This window comes from Vidua chalybeata, chromosome 2 (assembly GCF_026979565.1).
Source record: "Vidua chalybeata isolate OUT-0048 chromosome 2, bVidCha1 merged haplotype, whole genome shotgun sequence".
Lineage (NCBI taxonomy): Eukaryota > Metazoa > Chordata > Aves > Passeriformes > Viduidae > Vidua > Vidua chalybeata.
Window position 1 is genome coordinate 78,957,955 of NC_071531.1, and position 27,167 is coordinate 78,985,121.

At 36.2% G+C, this 27,167-nt stretch overlaps 1 protein-coding gene across 1 annotated transcript in view; it reads left to right on the top strand.

Moving 5' to 3' along the window:
• DLG2 (discs large MAGUK scaffold protein 2) overlaps positions 1 to 27,167 on the top strand; it is a 984,977-nt gene that overhangs the window by 706,666 nt on the left and 251,144 nt on the right. Inside the window, exons 13-15 of the mRNA XM_053935819.1 lie at positions 2,782 to 2,918; positions 11,574 to 11,718; positions 14,994 to 15,135. Of these exons, the coding sequence (XP_053791794.1) occupies positions 2,782 to 2,918; positions 11,574 to 11,718; positions 14,994 to 15,135 (424 nt within the window). The remainder of the gene's footprint in view (positions 1 to 2,781; positions 2,919 to 11,573; positions 11,719 to 14,993; positions 15,136 to 27,167) is intronic.

Sequence of the window (27,167 nt, forward strand, 5' to 3'; positions counted from 1 at the left end):
GTAGTGAGTGACCAGAGATGCACACCAGAGTTGACCAAACCTTTCCGAAGTGTTCAAACAGAAACCTTCAGTCTAAATGAACTCAGATAGTGAACTTGCATAGCACTGATCTTCCCACTCACCTTTTCCCACATCCAGACCCCAGCCTTTCAAACTTTCAAAAGCCAAAAGTATGATTCACCTCATCTCTTTCAGATGTCTTTTTGAGATGAGATGAATCATACTTTAAAAGCTCTTAATGAATTTTCATTTATCATACAGGTAGTATAAATGATAAACATAGTTGTCGGATGTCATTTGCCCATATGAATCCTACCCGAAAGTTTTTGTGTAGTATACTTTACATGTGCCCTAGCAATTAGCAGAAGTAATTTAAATAAAATTAAATAGGGCATTGTTCCATTCCCTGTTCTTTCCAAGAAGAAATCTTTTAAAGAAGGCAAGTATGATTAAGCAATGAAATTAAATCATTATTGATTGACATGGAAAATTTTTCTCTCCCTCAGTTTTCTTTCCTACCCACTCTTCTTTTGCTCCCCACAGTGTTACCCCATCTTCTGCTCTTCTAAACCTTTCTGTAATCACTGCTGGTTATTTGGATGGCTGCCCAAAGTCAGACCTTGCTTACGAATGCAATGTAGCCCCCGCATTGTATCACATCTAAATTTTATGTAGACTGTAGTAGGAAAAGTTACTCCTTCCATACTTTTAAGCTTTGCTTTTGTAATGGGAGCAGGCTGCATTGGTGCTGTTTTGTTTTACGGTTTCATGCATCCATTGTGCTACAACCATGCAAACAGCAAGCAAGACCCCACTCAGCACTGCTGAAAATGCAGGTGATTTTCTTGGCTATGATTTGCTGTGTTGCAGCAGGACCAGGCTGAATTAGGACCCACTTTGTGCAGCTGTGTGTGCAGAAATGGCCTTGCTTTTTACACGTGTACAGTGTCAATAAAGGGAAGAGGAGGGGATGGAAGTGCACCGCAACCTAATCCTCCCACGGTCATGCCCTAAGTGAGCAGTGGGGCTGAAGAAAGCCCTCTGGCTGAGATCTAGCCCACTCATTTGCTCCCACCAGCATTCTGGAATATTCTCAGATCCTTACTGGTAGAAGCCTATACAGATGGGATTTAGATAAAATTGATTATAATTATGTCACCAAGAAATATTATTCAGTCATTGTTCCTTGTCTGTAACTAGAGTTTTAAAGAAAATTTTCATTCTTAATGTTTTGTTAGAATATCTTCTCTCTTCTTTAGCAGTCCCAGGAAAAAGTTGTTCCCTGCTGAAAAAATCAGAATCTTTTTATCCATGGAGTGACAGTAGCACATAAATAGTAAGAGTGATTGTGAGCTTTAGCTGAAAATTCAATAAAGCTTTCTTTTAATTACCCCATACTTCTGAATTAACTTCATGTGTATTGTTAATAGTCGATTAATTAAGTAGTATTTCAATTGGAGATATAAATTTAAAGGTTTCTTTTTGTAATTTACTGGTGTGGCACGTTCCATTAAGTAGTCCATTATGGTATCTGACCTCACATCTTTTTGAAGCTAAAATAATGATCAAATGAAAATAATGTGGTAAAAAAAATTTAAAATATTTAATTCACTCAAAACCTCCCCTTATCTCTGTACTCATACAGCTGCTAAAAATGTTGCATGCATTAAATATACACTGCTCAGGTTACAGCAATTATCAACATGTTTCTTTTAGGAATGAGTGAACAGCAAAAATTGCATAGATAAAACCAGTGATTACTCTCTAAATAGATATAACTGTTTTTCTGTACATCTAAAAGAGAAATCCCTAGTTGGAGCAATAATCTAACCAGGTTATTGTCAGAAGTAGCTTCTCTGTTCAGATAGAAGTTCCCATTAGGTACATAATCTCTGAAAAATAGCTGTATGAAGTTAATTTCTGTGGAAATCAAGCACAGCCACTTCTGTCTTTCCTTTGATTGAGAGATAAAAATGTTCCTAAAAATTAAAGCAATGATTTGCTTGTGTATGCAATGTGTCAGAGGATAAGAAATATAGGAAAAGGGGAAAAGTGTCTTTTTTTCTTCCCCCAACATCTATTTATTTTGCCTTCCTTTTCTTGAATCATATCAGCATGAATTAAGGACATCATTCCAAAGTTTGGGTCTTTGAGTGTTTATCTAGGAATTTCACAGGTCAGTGAATACAAGTTATATATTTACAAAGGACTATTGCTTTCTTACTTTATGTGTTCATAGGCACAGATTTGTGTCCTAAGAAAAAAACCCACACTTTAAATCAAACATCTACACCTTTTCTCTTTTATTTTCACTGATCCTTCACTGTGGTACAACATGAACTTGCAAAACCTGTGCTAGACCTCTTCTAGTATTTTTCAAATTATATGGACAATCAGACCATCTTTCATTTTGTTCTGATAGATGGTGATGTATTTTATAGCAATATTTAACAAAATAAACTCCAAGTTTCACTGTTTTAATGCTGATCCTGGAAAGCTGAGCCATAACTTCTTGATGTAGGCTGCACTGGACCCCAGTTAAGAGGGTGTATAGAATCATCACTGCTTCAATTATTTTTGTCTCTACCTTTCTGTAATTGTAAATGGCAAAGAATTTTCTTGCTTTAGTTCTGCCCCTGACCTTTCAGGGAAAGTGAAAGAGTATGTTATTTGTATTTCTGTAAAAAATACTCAAAGTTTACATTGTATATACTACTCTTCCACTTCTGTTTAATGTAATATATTGTATTGCTAATGTTTTGTTTACAATATCTTTTCCAGGTCTAGGATTCAGTATTGCAGGAGGGGTGGGAAACCAACACATCCCTGGGGACAACAGCATTTATGTCACTAAGATTATTGATGGGGGAGCTGCACAAAAAGACGGGAGATTGCAGGTTGGAGATAGACTTCTTATGGTAAGTATGACAAATTTAAATGCCATTTATTTAGCTGAAAATTGTTTCATATAAGGACTTTCATTTACCATATATCTTTCTGGAGGTAACCAAAACAACTGCTATAATAATTGTATTTCCATCATCTTCATTTTTCCAGTTTTTTAAATATTTTTCTGAGATTGAAGTAAAAAAAAACATTCCTCTGGAAAACTAACATTTTTTGAAGGCAGTCCATTATATTACTTTGACACACCTTTTACGGAGAAGAGAATAAATGTATTATGCACATAAGCAACAAGTCAAAATGGATCCTAAAACTTAAAAGATTTTAGACAAACTGTTTGTTAAGGTAGTACTGATTCTAATGTTTGTTGTAGACAAATTGAAAGCTGTCAATACATGCCAGTAAATGACTCGCATGTAGCAACTGCCAGTGCACTACTACTTACATTTCAGTACCTGTAGGAATGCTTTATGTATATGTTCCAAAAAGATGTTAAAAAACACCCCAAACATTTTCTAAATTTTCCCTAGTGCTGGTTCATCGTTTCTTATCAACAATGTTTTCCCACTCACAGAGTTTGTTTAATTCGACATTGAGGGGAAATCCTGACCCTGGTGAATATCAGTACAAGTTAATCTATGTCAAGTTGTATTCATGTCAATGCATTTGCATAGACTTCAGCAGGTAGAGAAATATTTCTTTAATAAGTGCAATGAAAAAAAACCTCTTGTACTGTATTAGCATTGTTTTGTGTGTGATATTTAAGTAGTAAAAAATTACCTTAACCTTTTTTGCTGCCTGTGAAACTGGGCCTAATTGAGGTTTTCTTTATTTGGCTAGGGACACTGTGTTCCAGTCACATATGAAGATTACCATTAATTTTATACAGAGTACTAAACAGAACTGGAAAGGCACTTGGTTGGTGGGTTGGCTGGGTTGGTGACTCTGTCTTTTTTTATTAACCCAAATGGATAGATAAAACAGCTTAAGGATCAACTGGTGTTAGCAAAACCAGTGCAAAATGAAAATAGAACTCAACATTTATTCGGCACTTTGCTTAATGTCAGCATAGTGAAATTCAAGTCACTGTTGGATGATGAAGTTTTGGCTTATTTTGGTGCATAAATGTATATTTTTATTTGCCAAATTTGCACTTTAGTTATTTTGCAACTTGTTGCAAATCTGCTTCCGTTCGGCTGTTTTTGTTGCTTTTTACTCTGATGAGAATTCCTTGCAGTTTTTGTGTTATCTGCAGTTTTTTGTTACTTTACTCTTATTTCTTTCCAATTCACATGAGGTAGTAAATATCTTATATAAAAGGAAATCAAATAGAGGTAAATGTCCCACATTCACCCTCTCCAGTATAATTTCATTAGAATTAATTTAAATAGAAATATTTTCTATACCACTGTGTATAAATTCATTCTTTTCAGATTTTTATGGGACAAGTCTATTAAGCATCTCAGCCTTCAACCTGTGATTCACTACAGTCAGATATAGATGTTTCTTCATTGTGACAATTTTATACTTCTGAAAATGAGCAGAGGTCATTTGCATTACATTTGATGTCTTTGGTCTTGCCTTTCAGTCTGGACTGTTTCTTTACTAAGTGTTGTCTCCTTTTATCACTGCACGTAAATTGAGCAAAGAAAGAAATCATTCCAAGTATTGCTCTCCTCTAGTCATGTACTTCCAGGCAAGCTTTTCACTGTTACATAAGAAAATACTAGTCAGCTTACTCTTTGTATACCATAATCATTACATATTTGGAGATTTGTTTACAAGATCAAAATCTGTTTCTAAAATTCATGCAGATTGCAGCCATGTTTCTTGATTCTCTCCAAGTAGACAACCTGATTTCTTTATAACTTCTGTACCTTCAGTATTTTTCGATCCTAATCTGTGAATTATCTGTCAATTCCTGGCATTAACTTCATGTTCCGTTATGAATAGTGAGTGAAAAAATTAATTACTTTCTTTTGGCAGTGTTTCAACAGAGTATTACCCTTGTCATCTATACAGTCCTACTTCTGCTTCACTGATTTCTTATTGATTATACATTTGAACCATTCCTCGTTTTTGTTTTGTCCTTCTCAGTAGTGCATCCTTTCTTGATCTTTGTTTTTTTCCATCATTCTCTACAGAATTTAAAAGAATTTGTCATCCTTCTGGAATTCTCAGCAGCTCCTGGGGAGCTTTTTTAATTTTTGTATCTGTGCTTTGATAATTTTGTGTGACATGCTTTCAGATCCCAAAGAAAGTGCAAATCAACTTAATATAAATTTAAGAGGTGATGAAAGTGTAGAAGCAAAATAAAAACTATATTGAAATGTAAGACAAGAATGGGCCACTTGAGCATTTTGCAGCTTGATGACCCTACTGTTATTAAATGCAGGTTGCATATAGTGTGTTAAGCATTTCTGAAGATGCATTATCTAAATAATACATTGTGATTATTGTGAAATCTGTACAAGGGCATGTTATGCAGTTATGTTTTTGTGGCACTAAGCCTGCACTTAAGACTTACTAACCTGAGCACTTGCACAGGACAATGCTCCATTGTACAGTAATCCCCAGGTACCTGTTTGGAAAATTACTGGTGAAAGCATGAGTGTTTAAACCAAAAACTGAATGTTTTTTCTAGGTATATATAAAAGGAAGAAATCAGAGCTCTTCCCTGAAGACTTACAGCTAGGAGAAAAAGACTCCCTCACTGTGCTCTGGTGGTAATGCCTCCTTCTGCTGGTGGTGATGCCAGCGATGAGAATCCCACTGCAGCGGGAATCTCAGCTTCTGTTTGCAGTGGAAAGGAGCAAAAGTAAAGCATGTACAGAGCATCACAGACCACCATGGTAATTCAGGGTCAGCTATAGGGCCAGACAAGGTTGCTCAGGGATTTATCCAGTTGCATCTCAAAAATCTCCAAGGATGGAAGTTGCAGAGCCTTTCTAGGAAACCTGTTCCACAGCTCAGCTGTCCTCCTGAGGAAAATAATTCTGATAACCTGTTTGGCCCTCTCTTGTTTCAACATCTGCCTGCTGTCACTCATCCTGTTACCATATGTGAGTCTGAAAAGCTTAGCTTTGCCTTGATGATCTTCCTATAAGTAGAGGGGGTCTGTTATTAGTTGTCTTCAGAGGAACCCCTTCTCCAGGCTAAAAAGTGCTGGGATCACCCATTTTCTCCTCAGCAGGTCAGTGCTCCATCCCCAGCCATCCCAGTAGCACAGCTTTCAACTTGCCTCCTTTTGTTGTCTTTCCTGTAGTGCAGGAACCAAAAGTGAACAGAGTTTCCAGGTACAGGCAAGAGTGTGAGCTATTGGGGAATAATCCTTTGCTCATTCTCCAGCCTCTGCTCCTGCTCATCCACCCCAGGATGCTGTTGACCTCTTTGCTGCCAGGACACACAGCTGGCTCATGCCCAGCTTGCCATCCATCAGGGGCCCCAAGCACTTTTCCATAGAGATGCTGACAGGCTGTCAGTGCCCAGGCTGTGCTATTGATGGGAGTTAGCCTGTGCCAGGGGCAGGATTTACTGTTTCTTCCTGCTGAACATCATAAAGTCTTCTTCAGGCCTTTCCTCCAGTCTGTGGCAGCCCTGCCTTCGAGTATCTCACAGTGAAATGAAGTGTCACTTCCAAACATGATGCACGTCTCACCTCTTCAAGGTCACTGCTCATAATTATAGAGAAAAGCTGAAAAATGGTTTCAGTTATTACAGCTCAAATAATTACTTTTTTTTAATCTCATACCATCGTCTTACTTTGGACAAGTATGTTATCTACAGAATGAATAAATGAGAAATCAGTATAAAACTGGTACTGGTTTTTTACTAGTACATAACAACACTAGTAGATAGAAGCAAGGCATTTTTCAGTGAAAATGCTAAAACCATTAGAGTTTAAATGAAAACGTAAATTATTATTAATCTCTTATAACTATTAGCTTTTCTAAAATACATCTCATATGCCAAAATAACCATGCAGCTTTGGTCCATATCCTGTTGCTTCTTGGCCAATGAAGTCACAGAGATCAGTGATTACATATAACAAGAAATATGATTTGATTCTGTTTTCTTGATGAAAACGGGAGGAAGAAACAGGAGTGACTTTCCTTTTCAGAAATTTATGTTTCCTTTCTGAAAAAAAAAAAAAAAAGTGTTATTTTCTAGTGATTTCATAGGACTGCAGTGGGTTTGTGACTGTGCAATTGTTGATGTGTTCCTTATTGGGTCCCCTACCAGTATCTGTTTCTTTCAGATTGTGTATGAGTGCAGGATCATATTTGTATTAAAGTGCATAAAATCAGAGCATGTAATTCAAGATGCATCTAGATTAGCATTTGGTTCTGATCAGAGGTGTTCTTTGAAAGTGATTTTGATTGTGTTTGTGGGATTGTCATTGAGAAAACAGCCCAGCACTTGTGCAACTAACTCACAAGTCCATGGGATTATAAGTATTTAGTTAATACAAACAACTTTGTATCCTTCGTACAAACAATTACTCTTCAGCACTGGAAAGCATTTTACTTTTTGCAGCCTTTTAAGTGAGTGAGTTTTGAAAAAGGTCATCAGCTTTGGATTTACAGCTGGCAGGTTGCAGGTGTTTACTGGCAAATGTTCACCCAGGAAAATCCACTGTCTGAATGAAAACTTGAATATTACAGAAAAGCAAACATTACCACTGGTAAGGTAAAGATCACCCCTTTGTCTCATTCACTCAGTGAATCAAATCTTTCTTAGGCTAAATCAATAAAGGAAATGAACAAATCCCCTTTAAAAAAGGAAAATTAAATAAGACAGACTTATTCCTCTGGAGCTCTTATTCTCATATCAGCTTATATTGTTCTGAATGAAATTATTCTTTAGAGCACTTGTACAGTCACTTTGGGTATTTTAAGCTTTTCTAGCTGCTTTTTGGGGCTTTTGATTTTCAGTATGAATCTAGGAAAACTTCCAAATAAAACATTCTTGCTTAGGTTTATACTTCATTACCCTGATTATGCTGTTTAGGAAAAAAATCACCCCAGTCTTTTTATATCTCTTTGGTATAATTTCTTATTGATTTCTCCCATCACTCAAATAGCTTTGATTGGACTTTTATCTTTAATTTCCTTTTCTACTGCTCAGAATTTTATTTATTTTTCTTATTCGTTTCTCATGTTACCAATATGTCTTATATCACATACTTTCTATTTAAAGTAAAAGCTTTCCTATTTTTTTTTTTCTTCAGATGCTGTTTGCATTTTTAAATTTTCACTGCATGGAACTTTTCCCATTAGAAAAGCTCCATTTATTCAATGTGTTTTTTCTTTCTGACTCCTATCCTTTGGCTCCTGTCACAGCATTTTTTGTCTCAAATATACAACTTTGTGATTAAACTGACCACTTAGATAAATACCTTTTTTTAGCATTTGCCTTAAGGGTTTTTTTTTCCCTTAATTAATTGCTATTTAAATTGGCTTCTTAGATCCAGAAAGTTGGCATGCAGTACCCATTCTACCCACTCAGAATTAAGTCAGCCATTCTGCACAAAAATTCAGCCTCTCAGAGGATTGCATGCTATATACACTTTGATTTCTTGCTTTGTGTGCATCTCCCGCTCTTTATCTTCTTTACCTCTCACTCAAACCTTTTTTTTGCAAGCTATATGTAAAAGTATATAAGGTTATCTCTACAAGAGGAAGTAAAGCTTTGCTATAATACATTTATTGGGCCAAACCAACAAAAAAAACAGATTTAGTAATTTCAATTCTGTCAAGATAGACATCTTTTATGGAAGAAATAGCTTCAGGAATAGTCTCTTGTACAGTGTTTTAAGGAAAGATGTCCAGAGATTCCCCTATGAAAAAAATTACATACTACAGTCATCTTAAAATAATATCAAGAGGCCTGAACAATATAATTCCTCTAAGTATTCAAGTTTTTTGTGTATCAGAATACCTATAGATGTCTTTATTTGTGATCACTGTTTTATGGTCAAAAAGTAGAAAAAATATTGATAGATGCATATAGTATTATTAATAGGAATTGTAGATCCAAAGCAAGGACTGCCTTCTGAAGGAAGTCTGGAAGTGCAAGTCTAAGCTGATGTTGGCAAATGACGGAGGAAGGTGATGTCATCTCCTTCTCAAAGAACTTCCACTTAAAAAAGACCTTATGGCACCACTGAGGATCTTAATTTTTGTGAATGAATCAACAAGCTTGTTTGTTTGTTTGTTTTTTCTTGTCATACATTGAGTCTTTCTTTATTTCTTTGTTTACTGAGAACTGAGCAGTCCAGGACAAAATGATTTTACATAAACTTTGCCATGAACTCCAGGATCTTTATGTGTATAAAGATAAACATAATTTCGAACTGCATAGACATTAGTTTAGAATTGCTTAAACTCCTTAAGTCCTAACTTCTAGATTTCAGTAATTTATACAGTGTTGGTAAAACACCTGTCCCATAATGTTATTGTCAGAGAGACAACACAGGACCTGCTGTATCAAATGTGTTTTGTATGTATAATACTTTACTTTCTGTTTCTAAAATGGCTCTTTGTCTTCTTTACTGCACAACTGTGACATCCAAGTATCTTGTGATAGATTTTTGTCAGCTAAATTACAGAAACAAACCTCAAAAAAACCCAAAATCCAACACCTTTGGAAAAGAAATTGTATCATGTCAATTTGTGTGATAATTGTTTTTATTCACTTCTAAAAAGAGCAAAAAGTCAAAATCCAGACAGTTCTAAGATATTTCATTTTGTATCCTTTCTTTGACTGAGAATGTTTTTTTAAAGCAGCTGTATAGTGGGTGAGGTTATATCAGATTTTCACTACTTCAAAAAAACTTAGAATGAAACACAAGGTAGATACAATGTACAGACAACATGGGAAGGAGAAGAGGTAAAAGATAACCTTGTGGTCATCTTTCTAAAATGTGTGAATCTGAAGTGTCTGGCAGTTTTGAAATATATAAACAAGAAAGGCATAATTTCAGTCACTTCTTCCTGCCAGCCTATTAATTTAAGGCATTTATTTATTGAAGGTATATGTGAGTGATTACTCTTCATAACAAGGAAAGATACAGAAATTTATAGAAGTTAGGTATAAGATTTTTATTTAAATAGAGGATCTGTCAAAATACAGCATACCCTGTTAGCTGCTCCCTTCTGAGTCTTAGGATCTATCACTGCTCTTCATGTCAAATTATGATAATATACCTGCCATTGTCTCTTTTAATTACCCTTGAAGCCAAGCCTGAGAATTATACAAGGAAAAAAGTTTAGATTCAGCAATACTGTCCAATAAAAATATTTTTTCTTGGTGCTGATGAAATCATCTGGATATGAAGAGTCCTCCAGTGATTCATAATAGCTGGATTTCTTTCCATTTGCTAAACCCTTTGGCAGTTGCTTATTGTCACATTCAGGTTTCTGATAATTTGTTGATACTAAATTCCCTGGAATGAATTTTTTTTTTTCCTATGATTCACAACATGCACTGGAAAATGTAGGTCAGTGGAACAGGCTCCCCAGGGAAGTGGTCACAGCATCAAGCCTGCCAGAATTCAAGGAGAGGCTGGACGATGCTTTTAGTCACATGGTTCAGTTTCAGGCAGTACTGCGAGGAGCAGGGAGTTGACCTCAATGATCCTTATGGGTCCCTTCCAACTCAAGGCGTTCTGTGATTCTGTTGTTTCTCTTATCTTATGCCACATGCCTGAAACCTGGATCTACACCTTTTGCTTTTTTCCCCCTATCCTATAATTTCTCCATTAAGGAGGTTTATATGTTTTGTGGCAGGGAACATTCACGGTTCTGTTTATACGAGGACAACCTACTGAGGACATTCTGTGAATACGGTGGATTTATATGTGAATAAATTTTATATGCCTCTACAATAAACCACTTCACGTACTTTCTTTTGATTTTCTTTCTGTGGGAGTAAAGCATAAACAGGCAAAGCTTTCTGCCACCATTTCCTTTCCTGCTTTATCTGTTGTTTCCTACTTCTATCCTTGCTTAAGTGTTTTTTCTTCTAAAAAAAGCATAGAACTAGTCCTACATTCTCTTACTTTTTCAATGTCTTTTTCCTGCACTTCCAGAGAACTGACTAACGTTCACGATGAAAAATATCTTTTCTTCATCCTGAACTTTCCTTTACAATTCGTGCACCTTATAGGTACTCTATATGGCATTTTTTACCTCTCCTTATTTCAATGGTCAATGTATCAGTGATGGAAAGATTTGGGTGTGTTGGGTCTGAGGTAATTTCTTAGGTCTCAGCTATGGAGGTTAAGAGATGAATTAGGAAGTTCATTTTTGTTAGGTGAATTAATGTAGATAGTTTCTGTAACTGATGTGGTGCTATTAATTTATTATTAAATAAAATTTTATATTGGTGATTCTACCAGTAGCAGAACATCACAAAGGACTTTTCTATTGTCAAAACCAAGTGCCTTCTTGACCCATTTTGATTCTGTGTTTCAATATTGCTACATCAGTCTTGGAACATGCATGTGCTAAGAAAACTGTGTTTTCTACCCTGCAGCAGTATTACTTCTATAATCTTTAGTGCTCTTCGTTTACAGCAATGTTCCAAACATTTTGAAAACTGCAAGGATGTATCATCTTTGTGTCTATTTCTGCATTTCAACTCACCTTTCTGATTTCTCCTCTAAGGTAAATAATTACAGTTTAGAAGAAGTTACCCATGAAGAAGCGGTAGCAATACTGAAGAACACATCAGATGTAGTGTATCTGAAAGTTGGAAAGCCCACTACCATTTACATGACAGATCCTTATGGCCCACCAGATATTACTCACTGTAAGTGACTTCTGCAACTTATTTTACAAAAGATATTTCAGTTTGTCAGATGATTGTATTTTTTCATAGCTTGTTCAAAGTACCCCATTAAAGTTTATGAAACAGCTTGGAAGGCTACAAAAATGAAATGTTTATTGCCACCTAAGAATGCTACACTCAAGAAATATTGCAAATAATTTAACTCTGCTAAAGTATTTTTGCAGCAAAAGTAGCAATGTAGAAGATATATGGCTGTGCTGGTTCCAATTAGCCATTGTCCAAGTGATCAGACTGAACTGTAACTCTTGTGAAGATTACAGCAATAAGTACATGCAAATGCATCTTGTAATATGATTAGATTTGTAGCCTGGAGTCCTCTGTCCACTGAAAAATTGGAACAAGCAGCAAACCATCTTGTACAAACTTAGTAGAAGCCTGAGGCTTCTCATATTTGAATAAAATATTTTACTGGAACGTAAAAATCGCTGCTCTACTTAAAAAACTTTACCTATTTTCTGTGGATATCCAATTCATGAAGTCACAGAATGGTTTGGGTTGAAAGGTACCTTAAAGACCGTCTAGTTAAAGCCCCCCTGCCATGGGCAGGGACACCTTCCACTAGACCAGGTTGCTCAGAGCCATATCCAGCCTGGCCTTGAGTACTTCCAGGGATGGCATATCCATGGCTCTGTGTTCCAGTGCTTTATTACTCCTATAGTGAAGAATTCATAAATCATTGGTCCACTTTGCTTTATTCTCAGTTCTATCCATTAGCTTTATATATGTTCATCAGGATTTTTTTTCCAGAGGACCAAGCCCTTATTTGTCCTTGCATTTGGCCTTGCATTTGTCCTGTTGTAGGAAAATTTGTTTAAATAATATGGTAAAACTCAGTGAAGTATCTCATAGGAAGGGAAGATGTCCTCATTTAAAAACCAACTGATTTCAATCAGGCTGTCATATCCATGCACTCAAAAGCATCTAGGCTCATGTCCAGCACTCATATAGAAAGATGTGCATCCAGGTGCATCCCCAGGACCCCCTGAGCCCCCTGAGGTGACCATGTGCAAGGGTTGATGGCTGGTTGTGGAATCCTTATCATATATATACATACATACATACATATATATATATATATATATATATATATATAATGTTGACAATCTCCTTGCTGGAGTGCTTTAGTGCTTTTTGGACTCTTAAGGAGATGACAGCAATAAAGATCTTATGTCTCTGCCATCTGTCCCTACTATTCATGTCTTTAGGATTTACTCAGATCTCTGCTGGCTCCCTGTCTGTGTGTGCTAGGCTCCAAACTAGTCTTTATCTCCCACCACCATTTCTTAGTGGCTTGAATATTTCTTTTAGTTTGGGTGTAGGCTGTCACGGCAAGTTGCACATAATTATATTGAATATTGATGACTTGCTGATCAATCTAGCTTTATCAATACATGCCATTCCTGTACCTGCCACTCCTCCTGGTGTGTATACCCAGGCATTTCCATTCCCTTGGCATTCACAACAATCTTAACATTTCAACTGCACTCTTTATACCACTGGTGCCCATTAGTCTAAACCATTCATAACTGAAAACTCCCTTTCTTCATTAGCTCTTCATTAAAAACTGTCTGCCTTGGGTTCAGCTACCAACAGGGACTAGCTGCACCATCTAACAATTGGATGGAAATATAATTTTGGACAAGAGCTTCAGCAGTCGATCCATACCCATCTTGATTTCCTACTAATAATTCTGTGGGCACTTAAGGCAAACTAAGGGTGGGGAAATTTACTGAGGGCAGTAAATGGTAAGGATTTAAATTTTTCTGCACTTTTGCAGTGTTGCTATTGTGGACTGACAAAGTTGAGGGAAAAGCTCAATATCCCAAATCCTCCTTATTCAGTCTGCTCCATGAAAACAGAAGGGAAGGTTTTGTAACATGCATGTTGGTGGTATGCTCGGCCATGCTGAGGATGCCCATTTAGTTAGCAAATGTTAGAACAGATGGCAATCATGTTGCTCGGTAGCAGCCTGGTCTGGATCTTAGCAAAGGCCAGAAAGGAAAAATGCTAAATGTCCCTATCCCATCTCCAGCTTTATAATACTTTCAAAATAATCATTTTGCAGTTCTAAAGCAGTGTGGTTTATTATGTCAGATTGTAAATCAACAGCATATGAGAAGACAGAAACAATTCCAGTGGGAAAGTAAAGGTTGAAAAGATTTGCAGTAGCCCTTCCCAAGCTGTTGGTGCATACAGATTCATTTATCCTCAGGGAACCTTTCATTACACCTACATGTTCAGAGTATTTCAGAATGCATAATGGCCTTTCCCTGTAGAGAGATTTTGCTTTGAAGCATTCTGTATCTCAGCATCTGAAAAAAAAAGACTGAAACTAATATTAGAAAGTTTAGCTATCTTCTTCTCATGAGAAAATTAATCACAGCTCATTGCAGAAGCATGTAACACTGCTTTTTCTATTTATCCTTTCTTTTTTAAATTAAATTAACTAGAGATAGAAGACAACTATTACTGCATCTCTCCAGTAATAAATGTCCCAGATAACTTCAGAATAGCAAAAAGCACACAAACAACAAACCCTGCAAACCCAATATATAAACAGACAACACAGTATTGTAACTTTCATCATTAATCATTAATATGTAAGATATTTGCATTCATTTTCTATTTTAAGTATAGAGATTTACTGTGGTCTAAATACCATCTATGTTGATACTGAAATTTCAATTATGTTGGGGATTTGGGCACCTTTAGTAGTTCACAGCTTTGAATCTATACATAATTCTTACCACACATAAAATTCCTGCTCTTATCCTGCTTTGAGTTCTTACTATATTACTCCCATTACTGCACACTGGAGCCAAAAAGAGTGCTTTTAATCTCATTCTTTCCTAATTGCATTTCCTTCTGCTAGTCCTAAGTGAAGAAAATGTTTCCTGTCTCTCAAACAGGAGACCTATTCAGACTCCCTCTTCAGGAACTAAAGGGTGAAGAAGAAGAGTTCCTCTTCAGGAACTAAAGAGTGAAGAAGAATTCACCCCTAAAGAGTGAATCCCTGCAAATAAGCCAGCATTACTACTACTTTTTTTTTCAGGAAAATTCCAGATGTTCATTATTTGTTGTTATATTTTAAGCTCTCTCAAGCCAGGAGTGTTTGTTTTGATCTTATATACAGCATTGAACCATGTTCTTGGTACTTAAATTTAAAAAATTATGTTCTTGTGCCATCTAATGAAACATGGAAGTTGCTGACTAGAAATGTTCATTTTTACCATCAGCTTATTCTCCACCAATGGAAAATCATATACTCTCTTCTGGAAACAATGGCACTTTAGAGTACAAGGCATCCCTGGCCCCTATCTCACCAGGAAGATACTCACCCATTCCAAAGCACATGCTTGTGGAGGACGACTACACCAGGTCAGATGCTTCTCTTTATTTGTTGCCTTTCATGCAATTGTAAAGGACATAAGTTAAGCATTCAGTGCATCTCAAATAAGATACAGCATACTGTAGATTTCTATTCAGACTTCTTTTTTTTAACAATCCCTAAAGAATTGTGACTACTATATGGATCTACAGTAGCAGAATTGTATGTGTGTAGTTAATTTCAAGGTAGAAGAGACACAGAGGAAAATGCTGGGAGGGTTCTTTTATGCCTTGTTTTAGATGAACACTGAATGTCACTGATGAGACAGTGTGTATTTATCTTTTTGTTTGAAGAGCACTACCATTCACCTAGAAGACAGAAGTTGTTCAGTTTGGAAAATGAGCCTTCGTGCCACAGAAAATGAGTTTGGTTTTTTTGGTGCTAGGAGGAGGCTGTTCTGATCCTCTAACATGACTTGCTGTGTCTTACAAATCAAAGAATCTCATCCACTTACGTATTCATCAGCTTCATAACCCCCTAATTTGCATTTCATTTTTCTTGTTGCATGTGATTACTATATCGAGCAGCTTAACTTGTTGGATCAGACAGATTCAGAGTAACTAAATCATGATACAGTGTTTAATCAGGACCTAAATGTGTGGAAACCACACCTCTCTTCCCTGTTTTGGTTTAAAGAGTTTCTCTTTTGTTTTGATTGAGAATGCAAAGCTGAAATTTATTTCCTTCAACTTAGGAGACATTCAATTAGGATGGATTTTCTCCGAATGTTTCAGAGAAGTTACATTTTTAATTAATAGTTAAACATTGATTTCATTAAATCTGCCCCAATGTTTTTACCTGATCTAATAGTGATCTTATAATTTCTTAAACACCCATGTATAGGGAGAATGCAAATATTATAACATCTGGGTTGCAATGATGATGACTTTGTCAATAAGCTTGTAGGGCTGAATGGTCTTCTTCTATAATGAGATGTCAGCACCACAGCTGCTGAGAAAGAGTTAGAAAAGTTTAAAAAACAGAAAAAATTACAGGCTTAAAAATAAATAATAGCTAAGCACATCACAAAGTCACAGAAATTGAAGGGATTAATTCTAAAAAGTGAGATAATCAGTCCTGGGAATGAAAAGACCATTTAAACAGTTAGAAGGTTTGTAAAGTGACAAAGTATTGTTAGTCCTGTTTCTTTGTGATCATGTAGCTGATTTTGACTTTCTAGTTACTTCGGGGGGAAAAAAAAAGAAGAAAAGAAAAGAAAAAATTGTCATAGAAAGAAAGGCAGTGACACTCTTAGCCCAATAGTTTAGCAGATATCCAGTAGAAAGCCTACAAAGAACCATACAGGATATGAATTGAAATTTTATTTTATGTTGATATTTTTAGACTGTTTTTAAACAAATTAGTTGTGCTGGTTTAGCTCCTGAGAGAAAAATGAAATACTGGCAGTCTGTTTCTTGTCTGAGGTATTCATACCAACGTCAATTTTGCATTATTGTGAGGGGAAAAAAATAAATGCCCAGAGAAGCTCTGTATATTCTCTGAAATACTCCACTCCTGTGTTCTTTTTCCTGTCTGGATTTCTGAATTAATGTGTTGGCTAGTGAAGGTCTGATATGCAAAATCTTCTTGTGGCATTGGCACTATTGAGAGGAGGTGCTGACTCTGTGAACATGACCTTCTGTGACAGTGTGTGGCACCGGCAGAAATAAGGGTGTTGAGTGACCGGAGTAGGCTCTGAATGCCACAGAACAAATCAGATGGAAATGTCATCTTTCTGAATAAGTGTTAACTCTGACCTATTGAAAAGGAGGAGGCTATTATGAGCTTCATTTTATTAGTGATAATAGTTAATATGCTACATCAGGAAACAAAAGCACAAAGAGAAAACAAACGTAGTCATAAAGACAAATGACTCTTCTTGCCATTACATTTCCTTGCTGGACATGCACGTACATCTGAGAGACAACCAAGCAAGAGCCAAACACCAGTTTTCTTCTCTGACTACAATGACTAAGAAGCTCTGACCTTAAAAACCAAATTGTTTAACCCTTAAATAAATGCTGCTGAGTTTTTTTTTTTAAATGTCCATTTTTCTAATTATTGCCTATTGATTCAAGTGTGACTACTGAAATGCAGCAGTTAATTCTCGCAGTCATTTTCACAGCTATAAACTCAGGATAGTGAATGCACTCTTTCTGTTCAATGCTGATGCATTGTTGCTGACCAATTCAGAAAATCTTTTGGGAATTCAATTATATTGATAACTTTGGTAAAATCTATAGACGCCTTGATTGCAGCATTTACAATTAGGTTTTCTCACATAATGTTGTATAATTAAGATGTTTGCCAGCTACTGTGGTGCTATCCATTCAAACCACCTGGTTCTTGCTGTAATAGCTTTACAGGGCTGATTTACATTGTGCTCACATAAGGAAATTTATTACCCATGAGGTCTTGCAACACTTTTGGCAGATTTTCATTTGTGCCAGCTAAAAATATTTTGAACAGTAATTTCTCCACTAAAAAAGGCTTTTGCTGTTTTGGAATTTGCTGTACAAGTGATTTGAGTGAGGCAAATGACAAGCATTCCTTTAACTTACTTGTGATAATGAATCTATCAGTGAAGCTTAAATGATTGAACATTCGACTTAATTTGCCCACTTCCTCCTGCTGGTTTTATATTTTTTTGTTTGTTCGTTCCAATTCTGAGGTTTGGGTTTTTTTTTTACCTAAATACATTTATTTTGCCTAACAAAAATACGTGTTTCAATTGATAAAAATTTGTATTTTTTGGTCTGATATTGAATCTGTGCCTAAAATAAATTCAGTTCAGTCTATATAAAAAATAAACTAATCTGAGCACAAGGGATAGAAAAGTAACAAATCACCTTCAGCCATAAATTTTAATGGAGCTGAATGTCTCCTAATTACTGAATTTTTTTAAGTTGTGTGTATTGTTGGTATAAAATACTATCAGTGATGGGCATATTTACTTCTTGATTTTTCTGGATTTATTTTAAATTCATTTAGAATGGAAACTTCAGCTTCCTGTATTTTTACAACCATTATCACCTTCATAAGTTCAGATTAAGATAGAATGTGGGATCAAAAGTGGATAAAAAATACATGTCTAATAATTCTGTCAGTACATATGGCAAGTAAGATGCTGGTTGTTTTAGTTTCTAGTAAGATTAAATTGTTATGCAGGCAGTGCAGGGGATTCACTGATTGTGCTCCTGACTGATTCCTGATACTGCTAGAGGGGAGAAACAGGATTTGTGGCAAAGGTCACCAGCTGGGATAAATAACAGCTGGGATCAGAGTGACCATGAGTTGGCATACTTCTTGATTCAAAGGAAGTCTGGAAAGATAGTCAGCAAGTTATGGCTGTTAAGATTTCAGAAGAGCAGACTTCAGCCTTTTTGGAGAGTTGCTTAGCAAAATCTCTTGGGATGCTGCCGCAGAAACACAGGGCCCATGAAAGATGGATGGTTTCTAAATAAAGCTTATTGAGAACTCAGGAAGGAACCATCCTGTTAAGCAGAAAGGAGGGGGACTCAGCAGAAGGCCTTCATGGCTGAGCAAAGAGCTTTCTGATGACATAAAATGCAAAATCAGACAAGCATTGCTTGACTGCTGACAAAATTATAAAGCTGATTGATTTGAGCTAATACTTAACCTCAAGGGTCATAAAGGAAAACAAAAGTGATTCTGCAGATATGTGCTACTTTAAAAAATGAAGGTAAAATTTGAGGAAGAAAAAAGGCGATGAATAGGAGAGAAGTTGATGTAGTGACAGATAATATAGGAAAAGCTGAAGTACTCAACAACACATTTGCCAGGCATTTAAGGACCCAGAAGGTAATTGGAATAGTCATCAGAGATTGACTGAAAGCAGTTTATGTGCTTGTCCAGACTGGTTGACTTTCCTGATGCCTTTCCTGATTCCTTTCTACTGCTGGATGAGGGGAGAGGAGTGGCTGCCCTTCACGAAGCAGTGCCACAGCACAGGTGCTGCCTCTTTGCTGGAGCAGGAATGCCTCTTTGCTGAGCAAAAACACAGCTGACTCCAAAGTCATACCTGACTCGTGTCATAACTCCCACTAATGTGCATCTGGGATCTGCTGTGCAGCACACGGTAATTCCTTTTCTCCACTAGTTATCGTGGGGAGTGGCTGCAAAGGTATTTCTCACACCTCTTCTGTGGGCAGGAAAAGCTGTAACATGGGGAGCACCCTTTAAAGCTCTTCCAACAGCCTTTCATCCAAACATGAGGAAGTGTTGGGTGAACATGTATGGCTAATTAGAAAAGAAGTATGGTTTGTAATGGTTTGGAAACCTTGTGGATAGCTTTTTGGGTTTCTCCTGGATTGTGTGCTGCATTACCTTGCTAGTTATCCTTCTCCCAGCATGGCTATGCTCATTTGCACGCAGTGGTGTTGGTAAGGCTTTTGACCCAGTCACTTACAGCACGCTTTGAAAGCTGAGGAAGAGTGGACTAAAAGAAGGCACTAAGTTGGGAACTGACTTAACCAGTAGGCTGAAAGGGTGATGATCACCACTTGGCATGTGTGAAGTGGTCACTGATGAGCAGAGGAACTCTGGATACCTAAGGCGTCAGTGAATATCTTCATCAATGACCTAGATCATGACACACAATGCACCCTCAGCAAATTTCAACAGGATAATAAATTAAGAGGGAGTGGTTAACATTACAAATGACAGAGCTGTATTCTAAAGGGCGCTTGGTATACTTGAGGAATTGGCCAGCAGAAACCTTGTAACATTCAGTGAGAAGTCTGCATCTCAGGGAGAAGAGCTGCACACACTTGTGCATGCCATGAACATCTGAATTGCAGCTTCACTAAAAATGACCTGGATGTTACTGCAGACACCAAGCTGAACATGGACCCAGAAGTGCACTCTCACTACTAGTCAGGTAATCAGCATACCAGGCTATCTTTGGAGGAGTATGGCCAGCAGAAAAATACATTATTTTCTAAAAGACTTTGACCATTTCCCATTCTTTGACTTACTGTGGAGAGGCTCCAACATATTCTGAGAGCCCTAAATCATGTGGAGGTTGGAGGGGTGTTGAGGGCGCTGGGGCTTGTTAAGTATCGTGAAGAGGAGATTAAGGGTCAATCTAAGAGCACCCTATAAGCACTCAGTAGCAGAGATGATGAAACCAAAGTCTGCTGTATAGAGAAGCACCAATGGCAACAGGCACTGGTTTTGGATGTTCTGATTTCAGTTTCAGAAGAAATTAAAACATGATATGGATAGAATAGTGCTGGAATAGTACTTGCTATGAAGGGCTCTGAAATATCCACCGTCTGAGATTTTTAAGCATTGGCTAGGTAAAATCTAATGTTGTCAATAGTCCTGATTCAAACACAAGATTGGATCAGATGGCCTATAGAGATGCATTCCAACCAAATTTTACATAGTAGTAGTAAGGAAAAAAAGATATTTTTTAGTTTTGTCATTTTGTGGAAGATGTGTTTGCTAACATAACAGAGAGAGATGTTACCATTTCACTTTAGCATATTTCTGCCTTCCTATTTTCAGAAATATTAAAATGATAGCTGAATTAAAGCCTAAAAATCTTGTGGCTTTAAGATGTTAATTTCTTCTGTCTTTAATGAACAACAACTGGATAAGTTCCATAAAAATAAAGAACTACCATCTTGAGTTTTTACTTCCTTTTTAGCTTCAGATAATGGTAAATCAAACTTCTGTGCTTCAGCTGATAAAAAATTCACTTTAACATTTAACTCTGGCTAGATATAAAAGATTCATGGATGAAAAAGCTGAGTTATCTGTTTTGCTGTGTAAAGCAGGTTTGATTTTTTTTTTACATGCGTTTTTGCAAAATAGCATTTTCTGGATGGCGAAGAGGTGCTGAGAATTGGATAGGAGAGAAAAGAGAACCATTAAGTTGAAGTCTACAGGGATGTTTTTTCCTGTATTGAAAGCAGCATTCCTCAACTATTTCTCGTTTACTTACCTAAACCTGCTAGTTGAATTGACAACGCTTTATGGAAACACTTTTAAGTTTCTGTTGACGCACAGATTTGACCTTCCAGTATTAAATCATTACAACAAATATAGTTTGAGTTATAGGAGCACGTGTAATTGTGAGCTCCCATCTTTCACTATGCCTAACCCAAACTCAGCATATTACCTCTACCCTAAAGAGAATAAACTATATGTAGTAATATGGGAAGACAGATGATGTCTTTTATTTATTCCTCTTCTTAAATAACTTGTAAATTTGGCAGATTAGATGTTCAAGTTAATATTTTCATACTTAGCTGTTGCCTGGGGCTGGATTTTTTATCTAGTGATAACAAAGGTTTTGTGATTGTTTTTCTCTAAAATTTAGTGTAAAATGCTAAATTAACTTGTTGCTAAAGTCATTTAAATTAGCCACCATTATTATTAAATTAAATTAAATTGCATTTATTTTTAACCATACCAGTATGATGATTTAAAGGATAGAGGGAGAATTACATGCCTTAGTTCATGTTCTATTCTGTTCTATGTTAGAAACTTTTGTGCTATTATATTTTGAATACCATAATATTCCATACATATGTTCAGAGTGTTAAGTTATAGCCAATGATGAAACGGAATCCAGACAGTATTTCTAATGCATTTATGAAAATCTATGCAAAAGTCAACAGATGCAAGTCTTTGGGAAAACTGCAGTGCATTTATCCTCCAAAACTTATTTGATATGTTTTTTTGCAGTAGAACTTTCAGATTCTGTACTCACATGGCATTATCAAAGCTTCTCACAATTTTCTCATGCTGACTAGATTATTTTTAAAAGCCTGCATGATTGAGCACAGCATTAAATGGCCAAAGCTAGTTTCCTCTGTACTTATTTCTACCATCCCTTTCTGACACAGGAACATGGTCAGGACGGATTCTGTCCTGTGCCCTGAATGCCCAGTCCTGTCACATTTTAATATTGAAGAAACTGGAGGGAATAAGGGGAGTGTGTTTAGCAAGGGATAAGTGTGCAAATGAGGGGAAAACTTGTCACTGGTATGTGAGAATGGAAATCACAAGAAGGGAAGACTGGTCTTTAATCAGGTAAGAAGACTTGGATTTGGAAAGGGAATTCAGGACAAAACAGGACATAACAGAAAAATAGGTGAAGAGGCATAAAGAAGCAGTGGAGTAGAGCAGCAGTGGAGAAAGGATTTCAGGTTACCAAACCAGCAAATCCCTCAGAGAGTGACACATGAGGTTTGGGATAATCAATAGTTGCACAAGTACACTGGCCAAGGAGCAGAGATACAGAGCAAGTAGGAAAAGCTGCTGATAAGATGCATAGGCCATCTCCCTCTAGAAAAGTGGAGAAGCACCCAGGGTTTCTGGTGGGTGTGATTCCACATGGCGGTCTGTCATGTTAGTTGATTGTCTGTCTGTCTGTCTGGAGGATGCCAGCCTGCTGCTGTGACTGGTTACTCATTGTCTATCACAAGGAGGGTTCTCATCTCTAGTTGTTAAGTTGGTGACATAGTGAATCCAATATGGTTTCCCAGAATAGAATTTCTTCTTGGTTTAGTCTTTGATCAATCTAAGAAATTGTGTTTCTTAAAAACAAAGTTAATTAAAGAAGACTATTCAAGTTACACATTAAATTTTCAATTAAAAAGGAAAAAAAGTTTATCTACATAACCATAAATTGGACCCTTGGTGAAATGCATTCTTTAAATTGAATCTTGAAATCGCTAACTTGCAAATCAACTATTTTATATTTTTTGTAATTAATACACAAATTTAATCTTAAACTAATTGTTAAACTTTACAGATGTATAATTTTCTGCCTAGAGTAAGATTTCATTTTGTTATCCAAATTTATTTCAAGTATAATAAATCTTGACTTGGGAGAATAATTTATATTAAAGTAAAAATTTAGTCATTATCAAGTCACAGATAATCTCTTATTCCTGAGTTATCCTTGCATATTTAAATAGGCCTGTCAGAGATCCCCAAGTAATAGGATTTTACTATTTCTAACACAATCACTGGCAGCTACTTAGAACTTAACACTTACAAATAAACTAATCAAATTTTGGAATATGCCTTAGTGCTTGTATGGAGGTTTTTGAAATGAGATAGCAAGCTTGGCAGTGATAACACACAGAGAAATGGTAGGTAGCCTTCCGTACTGCACAGAGGAAAGGATAACCTGAAGTACATAGAAAATATAACATGGACATGGACCCCTCATGCAGCTCTTGCCATTTGAGAAAGACACCTGGGGTGGCTGTGGTTAGTTCTGTGACATTGTCAGCTCAGTACTCAGGAGCAATCACAAAGGTAATTAAGATTGAAAATAGGATCTGATAGGAAAGGATAAGAGTGCAAAATGTAATGGTTTTCTTTGTGACTGTGTGGTGCACTGACGTCTTGAATCCTACATGGAGGCAACTGAAACAAAAACCTCAGAAGAGGGTGAGCAGGGGTGTAGCATGGTTTCCAGGGAAAGATAAATAGCAAATAATTCCAGTATAGGTAAAAGGTGTTAGAGAGAGGCAGAACAGGGAGCTGCAAAAGTACCCATGGCACAGAGAAGGCAACGGGCAAGAACAATTATCTCTTTCTTACAACTCAGATATAGGGAGTTTACAATGCATTCCCAAATTTGAAATATGGAAAATAGAAGGTTATTTAAATATTACCTTATGTTATCAATGTGCAACCAGGTTTAGAGTGCACAAAGGTAGACATTTTTGAGTATATCATGATGAGTTTGTGGGTCTCAGTGCCACAGGGAGTTGTGAAGCCTAAGAATATAAAAATGTTCAAATATGAATGACAATAATTGCTGATTCATGGGACAGGCCTACTGACTACAGCCTTCTTGGATTTAATTTCTGGTCTGTGTGGTCCTCACTGATTTTCAGCAGCTGAGCAGGTAAGGGCTGTTCTTTGCTGGTCCCTAAACAGTCACTGCGGGGGGGACTTGGACCTTTGGTCTAACAGTCTCTCCATTCCTGTGTGAAACAGCCTTTTTTTCCATTACTGCAACAGAAAATCATTACTGATTTTTTTTTTTTCAAATTAAGCAGTCATTTCATTTCCTAATTCCTTATGGTTAAGAATAATCAGTGTAGAATTGGATGTAGAATATTAGAAGTACTAAATTCTACTTATGCCTTCTTGTAGGCCATTTTGTTTGAAAACTCAATTAAAATGTTAAAATAGTATTGTTAAGAGGAACAAGGCAATCCTTTATCTTCATGACTGTGCTAAAAAGCACTTGTTCTGCAGTTAAAGAAATTTTTAAGGCATATGAAAACAGCAGTTAATAACAGAAAAGCTGAGAAATTATTAATTTTAGGGTTTTCCAGAAGGAACTAACATACTGTACTTCAGGTATTTTCCTCCAGCTCTTCATACTCCTCCTCTGTCTTTCATTTAGTTGAAATAAACATGTCATATGAGTGATTTAGTCTCATTTAAATTGCCAGGGCATGACCTATAAAATAAAATCAACTATCAGTTCTAACTATCCTATTGAACAATAAGGTATGTGGTTCTTCTAGAAGGTTATATGAATAAGTAGCTCAGTCAAAGGACATATGTATATAAAATCACTGGCTATTGGAAATGGAAGATTTTGTTTGTATTAAATTGCCATTGATTTTTAGTTTAATAGTGAAATACTTTTTAAAAATTTCTTTGACTACTTCCCTGCAATATTATATTAGCAAAACTAATGTGTTAGATGTCTTTATGGAACTTGGATACAATTAAAAATTGTTATTCAAAAAAAAAAAAAAAAAGTTGTAAACTTGTAGCATTGGGAAATTTATTTTCTCTCAGATTGAATATATTTTCTCTCAGATTGTTTCCTGGCTATAGCTCTGCATACTTAATATGCTGTGAAAGCGGAGCTGGTTTCTTTCCATATCATAAAAGGTTTTGTAATGTTTTAAAATCTGAAACTGTTAACATTTAATGTGCTGTGTTGGCAATTGATCCCTACCAAACAGGATTCCGCAATTAAAAAAAAAAAGTTAATTTTAAACTGAGGACCCTGCATGATGCTGAGGAGAGAATGGTTTTTAAAAATGCCATTTTTTATAACTTCTTTTCCACAATTAAGTCAGCTTGAAACACTAAAACAATGATGATCTAATCAAGGAATAATAAGGACTGCAGACAACAAGGAATATTCGCTTTACACAACCTATTATGAAATAAATAAAACCAGTGTTAGATCAATTTTCTACCTCCCACTGTTACTGTTATCTTTTCCACTAATTAGTTCTACCTGTCTGTAAGAATTGTGCCTCACTGGTGTTACGTCTGTTCTGAATAACAATTCCAGTTTTCAATTTTTTTATTTTTATTTTCTTGCTGGAAGAGTGACTCTCTGCCGTTCATGTTACCATTTAAAAGCTTACCTTTGGCCTTAAGTGACTTGATTCTCTGTCCTGTGAGTTGAACTCTCTGCTGGGGCATGTTCAAGCCATGCTATGCTGCTACTTACATTTTCTACTTACATTTTCTGTTGCCTCCCTTTACTATTGTGTGCTTTATTCTCAGACAAATGTAGTTGTTACTATCTATCCAGATGTAGTAGTTGCTGCTCTTATTTGTCACAAAGCTTTATTTTTAGCTCACCGATAAAGATGGAGAACTGTGACGCCTCTTTGTCACTAAATAAGCAGTGGAAAGGCTGAAGGGGAGTGGATCTCACTAAGAAGTTACAGCAGTAGTTATTTTTCAGAGTAGATCCACATTACATAATTACTCTTTAAAAGAGATATCACAATTATCGAAGATGTATACAGTAATATTCACACATTTGGCATTTTAAGGGGATTTTTTATGCATAGGTATTAACAAAAATGAATATAATGGACAAAAGAAATTCCATAATATACTTCTTTGTTCTTCCACAAAAAAAGTTTCAAAAACTGCTTAGCATTTATTTTTAAACTAAACTTCTGAAGTTATACCTGCTGTATCTGAAAGAGATGCAATTGCACATAAACTGCAGTGCATTATTCCTCAAATAATATATATCTAGCCTTTACACTCTTCTTAAAGCATGCTAAATGGCTTGCTACATGTTTTTTAATTCATTTGAAGAATTAGTGCATCATAAAGTAAGGCCTCAATGTTTATGTTCAGTTTGGCTCTTAATTATTTCTGCAAGAATAGTTGAGGTGACCTTGGCTGTATTTTTTCATAATGGCACATTAAAAACTCTTTCTAAATAGCATTCTCATTATCTCATGCTTTGAGAGAGGACAATCTGTCATAGCACTGGAGAAGATGTGCAAGGCAAGATTTATCAGGTGGGCTGATAGAAAGAAAAATGAAAGAAGTTCTTTCTTCTTTCTGTGAGGAGAAATATAAATTACACAAGAAAATGCTGCGTTAGAAAAATTATTTAATAAAGTTAGGTGGTCTTCACAATCTTCTTCTTTTAAAACAGGGTATTGTTTTCTTCCAGTAGGTGGCTACTATTGTAGTTAAGTGCTTGTTTGCTGTAGAGAAGGTGAAGAATGAGGAGGATATTTGAAGACAGGCTGTTTTAGCAAGTATCTCATATTACTTTTTATGATTATTGGCCTACATGGAACATAGTTTGAGCAGGATAGTGATCTGCCCCATATAATTTTAATCATTCCTATACTTTATATTTTTTATCCCAACTTTCAAATATTTTTACACTACTTAATTCATATTTACTACACCAAGTTGAGAGAGAAACTAAGATTATACTTATCCTGGACATTGGATGTTACGTACTGCGTTTTTTTTCCAAATTCTTGCTTTTCTGCACCAATAAAACATGCAGTCAGAGCCCAACTATGCAGCTGGTAGTTGTTAGCCCATGCATATGAGCAGGATAGAGACATCTGAAGGACCAGTGCAGTCCATGCTCTCAATGACTTTGAAGAAGTGACATCTGAAGGGAAGCAGGTGGCTGTGGTGATCTCAGACCACTTCATAGACCTTATATCAAGTGCATTCATAACTGGAATTATCTGATATCCTAAATCTTCTTCTAACCAAAGAG